This window comes from Macrobrachium rosenbergii, chromosome 55 (genome assembly GCF_040412425.1).
Source record: "Macrobrachium rosenbergii isolate ZJJX-2024 chromosome 55, ASM4041242v1, whole genome shotgun sequence".
NCBI lineage: Eukaryota > Metazoa > Arthropoda > Malacostraca > Decapoda > Palaemonidae > Macrobrachium > Macrobrachium rosenbergii.
The window spans coordinates 51,934,169-51,945,466 of record NC_089795.1 but is presented as its reverse complement, the minus strand read 5'-3'; the positions used below and the strand labels follow the sequence as shown (position 1 = coordinate 51,945,466).

Sequence of the window (11,298 nt, the reverse complement as noted above, 5' to 3'; positions counted from 1 at the left end):
CCTGTGCGTCCCGGGTGAACCAACCGTCGGACGAGGACTGACCCCACGGACGCACTAACTTACTTATCAACTAAAATTCCCTTCGGTAACATATATGAAAATATATTATTTCGAGGTAGAATAATATGATATTAAAGGATGTTTGTAGCTTTGATTGTATATGAATCACGGTGATGTGATAAATAGTCATAATAGCGACGGACAGGACGTGACAAACGCACTACACGGTCAACATGGCAGAGGTGGTGGATATCGTCTCCAAATGCAAAACACCTGAGTTCGACGGGTGAGTTGATGGAGGTGATATTCACTTATACCTCTCTTGTGGCCGATTGGGTTAGTGCGTCCCTGTAGTCCTGAGTCCTCGTCCGTCGCTGGTTCGACCTCATGGGACGGTGGACTTATTATCAACTAAAAATTCCCCTTCGGTAACATATATGAAAATATATTATTTCCGAGGTAGAGTGAATTGATATTAGGACGTTTGTAGCTTTCGATTGTATATGAATCACGGTGGTGTGATAAATAGTCATAATATGGTTACGAAGCGACAAACGCACTACACGGTCACCATGGCAGAGGTGGGTGGATATTGTCTCCAAATGCAAAACACCTGAGTTCGACGGGTGAGTTGATGGGAGGTGATATTCACTTGTACCCTCTCTTGTGGCCGACTGAGTTAGGTCCCTGTAGTCCTGAGTCCTCGTCCGTCGCTGGTTCGACCTCACGGACGGTGGACTTATTATCAACTAAAATTCCCTTTGGTAACATATATGAAAATATATTATTTCTGAGGTAGAGCGAATTGATATTAAAGGACGTTTGTAGCTTTCTGATTTATATGAATATATAAATATATATATATATATATACGGTATATAGGTGGTATATCCAAATGCAAAACATGAGTTCGATGAGTTGATAGGAGATATACATATCTTGTGGCCGACTATATGCGTTTATCCTGATGTCCGTCGTGGTTATATACATACATTATCAACTAAAAATGTATATATATATATTATTTATATATATATTAGGACGTTTATAAGCTTTCGATTATATATATATATATATATATATATATATATATATATATATATATATATATATATATATACATACATACATATACGACACACTCAAGTATCGTCATCAGATTCTACATGGAAAAAAAAGTTAAGTATACCTTAGTTTAACCAGACCACTGAGCTGATTAACAGCTCTCCTAGGGCTGGCCCGAAGTATTAGATTTATTTTACGTGGCTAAGAACCAATTGGTTACCTAGCAACTGGACCTACAGCTTTTGTGGAATCCGAAGCACATTATAGCGAGAAATTAATTTCTATCACCAGAAATAAGTTCCTCTAATTTTTCATTGGCCAGTCAGAGAATCGAATGCAGGCCCAGCAGAGTGCTAGCCGAGATCGGCACCAACTCGTCCAATGAGGAACTGATTTTACATGGAATTGGAGTAGGAAAACTTAACAGTGTCCACATCTTTGCTGATATGTAAACAAAATATAAATATAGATATGTATTTTTAAGACCAGGACCTCATTTAAACTAGATGGTGCAGATATTTATCCAGGAAAAGTTTCAAGTTTCCAGGACTAACTGTTGTCATCGTCTACAGCTACCAGACGATGAGGATAGTTAGTCCTGGAAAGCTTGTAAATTTTCCTGGATAAATATCTGCACCATCTTGTTTAAATGAGGTCCTGTTATTAACTGTTTGAGTGCACAGAACAATCGTGTAAGGGATAAGTGTATATGTATATATATATATATATATATATATATATATATATATATATATATATATATATATATATATATATATATATATATATATACTTCAGGCCAGCCTAGGAGAGCTGTTAATCAGCTCAGTGGTCTGTTAAACTAAAGTATAATTAGCTTTTTTTTCCATGTAGAATCTGATGACTTGATACTATGAGTGTATATATATATATATATATATATATATATATATATATATATATATATATATATACATACACACAGAAGGGTTTTACATTTTCCTTTCGTATGCTTAGATATTAGCCAAGATTAACGCCAACAGGATAAAACAAAGATATTTTAATTGATAACTTTCAGATTGATCAAAGTTTTGTTTATTTTCGATTTTTTCCATTTTTGTTACTGCCAGAAAAAGATTCCAGTTGCTCAAAACCTTATGATAACAAGGATTGACATATATAGAAAGATGAAATATAAAAACACCGTATCGTGCTTCTCAGTAAAAATATATACTGAGCTGAAAGCCCTGTACATGAGGACGGACGAAAGCTTTAGGCTTTGTATATAATTATACAAATACATTTCCTCTTTCTAAACAAAAGTTTTACTTTGAATCCTTCTGTAGATATAGAAAGATATAATTGTTACGAACACCGACAAAACAGGTAAAAGATGCGACTCACCATATGCAACTCTCTCTCGAGATTCGACAATTTCGACCAGACGTTGGATTTCACGACGCTTCTCCCCGCTGTGTCTGCCCTTTGGTCTTGAATGGTGACCTCACTCTTAACGTCACCCACCTTCCTCGAGATTCTCGCCGAGGAATACCTCCCTGAGGCTTGGAAAAGAAGCTGGATAGCTGCAATGGAGAGCAAGAACTTGGAGTGAATGTAAATCCCGATGACACTCAAGACATTGAAGAGATTATCGCGATATGCATTGACTATCGGAAGCGAAACTCAGAAGATAATAAATAGCCATAGGCTGCGCAATCCATTTAGCCCTGAAGGTAACTAAGGGACACCTCCTGCCGGAGATGCGGACGAGATCTGCGTGCAGGTGCACCAAGTGCTTGCTGAAGAAAGGTAACAAGAGATAGATGCATAGATCAGACGTAATTAATGCATAAAAGGACAGGGTGTAAACCCCTTCTCCGACGTTCGCCAAAAGATGTTGGCCATTTAAAGAAAGGTAAATCAAATACTCAATTATGAGAAAGAGGAGTTTGTCAACTAGTGACAGTAAAAAATAAGGAATGGAGAAGACGAGTGACCCGTCTGACCTGAAGGTGTAGTGGAATACCCCAAGGGGACGCAGCAGAAATAGAAGGAAGTAGATCAAGTCGAGATCGTCCTCTTCCATCCTAGATAACCTTAGCCTCCTCACGCCAAGAAATGCTGATCCAATGTCTCTCGAAGACACGAGTACAAGGGGTCGCAGATGCAGTCAGTATCTTCCAAGATAGTTTTTTCACTCGTTAGAAAGATTTTTCATGAAAAAAAAAACTCATGAAGGTCCTTCTGTAGACTTTAAAACCGAAGTCTCTCTTCTTGTAGCACAGAAAACGGACTGTTTATAGAGGGAACAGATGCCGTCAGTGTCTTCCAAGACACTTTTTTCACTTGCTAGAAAGACTTTCCATAAAAAATACTCATGAAGACTATTCTGTAAAATTGAAAACTGGAGTCTTTCTTCATGTAGCACAGAAAACTGACTGTTGATCGAAGGCAATATCAAGAGATAAAAATAGGTAGGTTTCTTTCTTCTCTCCTGCGATCGACGTGTTATTGTGTGCCGATGCATTAGACTGAATGTCTCGATAAGAAACCGCCCTTCTGTGTTGGCATAATATGACTAACATTGCTCGTAGAGTATTTCCTGTGTTGTTGAATTTCTGTTGTCAACAGTTAACGTTTTAATCTTTCTGTATCTTTAAATTTTAGATCAGTTTTAGTCATGACGTTTATTCTATCTTCATTTAAAAATTATTCTTTTGCATTGTGAAACTGCAATCACAAATTACATGTCATTTCATGTTAAGTATAAGTTAATAACAAGTTATATGGTGGCTCAGGAAACAAGTACCAATATATATATATATATATATATATATATATATATATATATATATATATATATATATATATATATATATATATATATATATATATTATATATATATAATATATATATATATATATATATATATATATATATATATATATATATATATATATATATATATATATATATATATATACCGTTTATGAATTAGAGTCATTATCAAGGTTATGCTGCAAGTTCTAAATGCCCTATGACTTGTCACACAATATGTATATCTATCTATCTATCTATGTATATATATATATATATATATATATATATATATATATATATATATGTGTGTGTGTGTGTATATATATATATGTATATATATGTATATATATATACCGTTTACGAATTTGACAATTATTATCAAGGTTGCTCTGAAAGGTCTAAAACGCCCTATGACTCGGTCACACAATTAATCGGTCAACACCCTTGACTGACGAAGATCAGCACCGTTTCTAATCAACTGAACGAGACCTGAATGAAGAGGGATATTGAACGCGCCTAACTAAACGCACCCCACCCGGTGATGTTTACAAGGTGACGAGAAATCATTTATTCATGCCTGCAAAAATAAACAAAGGATGTCGTTTCTTTAAACCCAGCGGCTGCCATCTTGAATGATGAGCAAAGATGTTTGAAACATTTCAATTATATCGATCTTGTGGGTTGAGAGGCTATAACGAGGCCCTTAGTCTGGTACTTGATATAAGGGAGGGAGGATATCGCTTTTGAGAGTCTACATAGTGCTCTCTGAGCTTTCATTTTTTGAGAATTATTTCTATCCGATGTCCAAATTGTTTTTAAGCGTTTTTCTGAGAATGATCTCTACCCGATGACCAAATTGTTTTTAATCGTTTTTCTGAGAATTGTCTCTACCCGATGTCCAAATTGTTTTTAAGCATTTTTCTGAGAATTGTCTCTACCCGATGTCCAAATTGTTTTTAAGCGTTTTTCCGAGAATGGTCTCTACCCGATGTCCAAATTGTTTTTAAGCGTTTTCTGGGAATTGTGTCTACTCGAAATTAAGATTGTTCTCAAGCGTTTTCTGAGAATCATCTCTACCAGAAATATAAATTGTTTTTAATCTTCTTTCTGGGAATTATTTCTGGTCGAAATCCAAGTTTCTTAAACATTCGCTGAAAATCATCTCTATCCTATATCCAAATTGTTTTTAAGCTTCTTTCTGGGAATTACCTCTACTTGAAATCCACATTTTTCAAACGTTTTCTGAGTATTATCTCTTCCTTACATCCGAACTGTTTTTTAAGCGTTTTCTGAGAATTATCTCCATCCAGTATTCAAATTTTTTAAGCCTTTTCTGAGAATTATCTCTACCGATATTCAAATTGTTTTTTAAGCGTTTTCTGAGAATTATCTCCACCCGACATACAAATTTTTAGGCGTTTTTCTGAGAATTATCTCTTCCCGAATACAAACTATTATTTGAACATTTTTTCTAAGAATTATCTCTACTGGGAAATTTACATCACTTTTGGAGTTTTCCTCTAAAAATTACCTCGACCCGGAACCTAAATCACTCTTTAAGAACATTTCGAAGAAGTACCTCAAGCCGAAAGTCAGGCATTCGTAGATTCGAATCTGTTTATTTTTTCATTTGTTTACATTGCATGAAGACCCTAAAGATGAGCAACATGGAAGCAGACTCTCTTGAGCTGATTTATTTTCTCTTCATTTTCCTGCGTCCCCTCGGCGCATTCCATTACACCTGGAATACAGAAGGTTCCTTGGTCTTTTCCATTCCATATTTCTTACTGGCACTCTTTGATAAGCTCCTGTTCCTCATAAATGTCAAGATTTCAACGGCCCCTTGGGACACACGTGACTTCTGGAATGTCGGAGAAATAAGTTATTATCTGTCGGTTCTGGTTTTCATAGTCCTCATCGTACTGACCCACCTCTTCTTGATTCTCCACAATAGATACCTGGTCCAGTTGCACGACAGTCTCGTGCGTGTATCGGGCAGGAGATGTTTCTTCGCCTTTAGGGCTAAATGGATTGTGCATCCAATCCTTGTTTATTATTTCATAAACCTATCTCCCGCGTTGTATATCCTTCTCTTAAACCAAAATCTTTTCTTCTGCATCTTGGAGGTCTACGTCAATGTCACATTCGCGTTTGTCTCGTCAGCATTCTTCATTCTCTTCCAAGCCACGACTGAGTATTCGTCCTCGAGAATCTCAAGACAAATTCGCACCATTACGAGGGGGGATTATGTTTTCACTGACCAGAAGCCGACAGTTCAAGCGAGGACCGACGTGGGAACCCAGTTAACGAGAAGACTTTTGGACCTAGAGAGAGAGCTACACTTGGTGAGCAAATTATTTTTTTTTTCCTTATCTACACACATTTGCTTCTGGTAACTTAGGACGTCTGATGTGCATAAAAGCCTTCAAACCAAAACAATACACGCAGACATAGTTATCCCTATGTATATTTTGTGAGGGCCATAATCTTAGCCAGCTCAGTGTTTGTGTTACAATACAAGCACATCATGAGATGACTTTAGAAGTTATTCGGGAAAGCAAACGTACGTAAAACTATTCTTTCAAACGATAATAAACTGTACAGAGTCTTTAGAGATATATCAATAAATTACTACAATAGCGGGTATCTCATTCGGGAATCCAATGGTCATTTGAACCTACGTAAAACAGGTTCATATCTGTTAATTCATTTTAATGAACACCATATTCTTTGGGAGCTTAAAGTTCAAGTCAATGGCCCCTGTGGTGTTGTCCCATGTGAATAGGGTTCAACTTCTGAATATATAATATAATAATAATAATAATATCACTGGAATTGAAGGCCCTGAAATATAAATTCTAGTCGTGTCTGCACACTACCGGAGAAACTGCCTTCATACTTGTAAAAGTGTTAAAAGGATATCATACTCCATAATATGACGCTAACTGGGATAACTTCGTTTTATATATTTTAGTATATGGGACCTCTGTCTAAGGCAGTTAAACAGCCAGTGATCATTTGTGTTTCATAATTTATGTACACCTTTATGCAAGTGTGTGAACATGTACTATATATATATATATATATATATATATATATATATATATATATATATATATATATTTATATATATATATATATATATATATATATATATACATATATATATACATATATATATATATATATATATATATATATACATACATACATATACATATGTATATATACATGTATATGTGTATATATATGTATACTGTATATTTTATATATATTATATATATATATATATATATATATATATATATATATATACATATATATTATATATATATATATATATATGTATATATATATATATATATATATATATATATATATATATATATATATATAATCCCAACATTGCCTAACTATGCTCACCAACAACCGACTAAGTAATATACCATACCACCACTGCTGACCACTCCAATAAACCTCACGAAAATCTACATTAACCCATTCCTTTCGTTTCCAGGTGTCCTGCGTCATCCGGGACTTGATGAATTTCGTAGCCCCAGTCGTCTCTCTCACTCTCTGCGCGAGCAGCGTCATTGTCATCACCTTCATCTACAAGTCCCTGACATCGTACTCCGGAATTTTCTACGCTGTCGGGGTCCTGATTCTCTTTGGGTACCTCTTCATCCCCACCCACATCGGACAAGTCTTCACCAATCGGGTAAGAGAAGGAGAATAATCTGTCTTTTCTCAGAGATCGTAAACGCGTCTGTTCCTCGTCGAGGGAAAGAGACGAATTTCAACTGACATCACCCACGCTCCGTTAGAGATCGCAAACGCGTCTGTTCCTCGTCGAGGGAAATAGAGATGTTTATATTGACATCATCCACTGTCTGCTGATGTGCCCCGATGTCACGAGACGTCAAATGACCTTTCATTCTGTTTGCTACAAAACTATAGAGCATTCCCCTGCAGAGTTAGAATACCCTAATGTGACGTATTCTGTTTTATAATGATGCCATTGTGGATGTTCTCTCCTCTTTTCATAAATTTCTTTTTATTCTCTTCGCTCTTCCCTCTCCTTTATTCTCAGTTTTATCTTCAGGTTAAAGGACTTCCAGGGTTGCTACTTATATTTTTTCTTTATTTTAAATACTAATAATAATATAGATAATCGTACTGTACATTTTTCTAGTAATAAACTGATCATTTCAAATGGAGGATATTTGTAAAGCAATAACGTCATACCATTGTATTAATTACTAAGGAAAATTGTAACCAAACTAAGTCACATGTTTTCCTCATTCGGTGAGACTGCGGCGTTAGATTAATTGAATTAATTGAATTGTTTCAGGTTATCTATACACTCAAAAAGAAAGAGACTTAAGAGATGCCTTTAAGAATAACTTTGTATCCGAAATTAAATATTCCAAAGTAAATGAGGCAGAAAAAAATATTTCGAATCTTACTAACGAAAGATCTCGTATTTATTTCATTTGTTAAAACTCGAAGATTTAAATTTTTCTTTCCATTCGCAGATGAGAGAAGCAGCTTTTGATCTGCGGTCTATAATCTACCGTCTCACCGAAGCTGTAGACAGAATTCACGTAAGAATTTCGTTTAAGAATTTTTTGGAAACATAGAATGTTTCATCGTCAGCCAAATTTACCTCTCGGGACATTATCCAAACAGAATTAAAAGATTTATGTTTTTCGTTACTGTTCTTTTTTAATTATAGTCATTATTTTGCTAGAAGTATTGCAAAGAAACCTTTGAAAATTACCCCACTTGATATAAAAAAAACATATAACTCTCCAGTGTGAGTTAGGGTTACATTCACGTAAGCTCTAGTACTGCTGTTTTATATTATTATTATTATTATTATTATTACTCTCAGGGAGTAGAAGACGTAATATAGAATTAATTCAGCTAATGCAGCTATTATTATTATTATTATTATTATTATTATTATTATTATTATTATTATTATTATTACAAATTCTCTTTCCGTTATTGCTATTATCTCCTTCCCAGGTGCACCATCTAGCTTCAAGAATTGACGAAATGTCACGCATTGACGTGAATGGCTGTTACAACTAGGCTATAATACTTTGGTATCGGTATGTCATTGTTTATCATTTTTTATGCACAATTCGTATAAACTCATTCCGCCTGTTGCTTAATTTAAAAGGCGTCGTGCTTTTAACACTCGTGGGTATATTACAGAAATGTTGCATGGTTCATTTCCATTTCAAATTCATTTATACGAAAGTTGTTTGGCTTAAGGCCATTTCTCATTGACCTTCTCCACCGCCCACCCCCACTGTCCAGTGACTGGCCAACCCCCTCCCCCACCTCACCGGACCCACCCACCCATCCAGTCAAGACACTCGGTACTTTCTTATCGGACAAATAATCTGGCGTAGTGATTGGCTGGGCCATTGTCGCCGAAACCTTATCTGGTAACTGTAAACTGTCAATGCACTTACAGTATGTGAATCTACATATGTAATATTTATCGCAAAGACTGTATTTTCAAGTTTATTTACATTAACAATGTAAATAAACTAATAAAAATTTAAATTCAAGGACACATTTCCCACAAAAAATAAGAGAGAGAGAGAGAGAGAGAGAGAGAGAGAGAGAGAGAGAGAGAGAGAGACTGATTACATTGTGAAATTCAGCTCCAGTAACCATATAGAATTCATTCCTCGTTTTCTGTCATTTTGTCAATACCAGATCGGAAGTTTCATCGCCACGTACGTAGTGGTGTTACTCCAGGTCGGAGCCAGCCCATTCGACGATGACTGTCGGAACAATACTTCTGGAAATGCGACAGACGTCTCCTGAAGATTTCTAGACATTCTCCTTTATCGTGAAAATCCTCTTAGATGCAAGACGATACCTTCTTGCCTTCAGCAGGTCGTGATCCGGAGGAATGGCTTAAATGTGGTTCTTATTTATTAATGCTACTAATTACATGTAATTGTTGTTTTTCGTTCAAGTAGGCCTTATGCCAGAGTGGAGCATTACTGAAAATGTTCCCGGCAAGGGATATGTTAATCTGCATAAGACGTCTGGTGTGGAAGTTAATTTCTCATATTCGTACAGTGTTGACAAAAGGCAAAATTAAAAAGATATTTGAAAGAAAATGTATTATTATTTCGTGACAATGAATGTCTATTTTATTTTTACAAAATTAGTGTTACACATACACATATATATACACACCCATTATATATATATATATATATATATATATATATATATATATATATATATATATATATATATATATATATATACACACACACACACACACATATTATGGATCTTATAACTGCTGAGCCCCAACAGTCAATGAAGATAGCTTGTGATTTTATCACCTACGAACCCCACGAAAAAGTGGCTGTCTCACATGTAAACATTTACTAAACCATCAAAAGAATCATGTAATAAAACTAACTTCGTCAACAAAGAACAGGAAGTACTTTGAAATTGTTATGATTAATATTGCAGTCAATAAAATTGCAAGATCAATCATGGCATCGGAAGACCTGAGCTTAATCCAATAATACGTCTTTGTTATAGTCCATTACTTTATGAAAACCTTTCCTTCTGAAACCTTGAGTCAACACATTGATCTTATATGAAAGAATTTCACAAACATAATGAAGTCTGTTTTTTTTATAGAGTGCCCTGAGTGGCATAACTGCAAAGACCATTCTATCAATTCATCATTATTCAAAACTTAAAGGTCTTTCTAAGACAGTGGTGCATAGAGTTCCTACATACCAAGTCCTCCCATGCCTGCAATCAAGGTACACCAAAGCTGTAATTGTAAAAATATTTATATTCTTTATTCTTTAACATTTCCATGAAAGGAAACACGCTATGACATTATTTAAAACAAGAAAAAAGTAAATAAATCAGCTAAAAGAAATTATAATTCCCTTGAATCAGTTCCTCATTGGCATGTTCTTTTACTTTTCACATTATGTCAGTCTGTATAAAACGTTTTATTTATTATTTTTCGCAATCTTTTAATTACTTATTACATATTACTTATGCATACGCGTATATCAAGAAAAACATTCCTTGATAAAGAATGGCTCTAGAGGAAAAAAAGACGACCATCATTTCCACATTCATTCCTTGACTGTTAAATCAAAGATGAACGCCCAATGTAGAAAAAAAAACACTCACAAAATCAGAAATTCTATATCGGCAGAAGACACTACAGTTTGATCAACATTACTTCAGGTGAGCATTTAATCACGAACGTGTTGTAGCCTACGTATGTTGAGTTTGATAAAAAAAAATTGTAAGAGGAACGTTGTGGCTGTCAAGAGAATACCATCTGCCAGAAATTAATTTTCAGTTAGTTTACCACAAGACAACTGAACACAAAAGGGAATTCCATTGAACCCTAGGGT

The 11,298-nt window shown here is 35.0% G+C and overlaps 1 protein-coding gene across 1 annotated transcript in view; it reads left to right on the top strand.

Moving 5' to 3' along the window:
- Positions 1-10,052, top strand: part of LOC136835245 (uncharacterized) — a 12,139-nt gene extending 2,087 nt beyond the window's left edge. The window contains exons 2-6 of the mRNA XM_067098518.1: positions 5,992-6,210; positions 7,383-7,583; positions 8,401-8,469; positions 8,897-8,982; positions 9,602-10,052. Coding sequence (XP_066954619.1) covers positions 5,992-6,210; positions 7,383-7,583; positions 8,401-8,469; positions 8,897-8,962 — 555 coding nt within the window. The 3' untranslated portion in view covers positions 8,963-8,982; positions 9,602-10,052. The remainder of the gene's footprint in view (positions 1-5,991; positions 6,211-7,382; positions 7,584-8,400; positions 8,470-8,896; positions 8,983-9,601) is intronic.
- Positions 10,053-11,298: the final 1,246 nt, after the last annotated feature.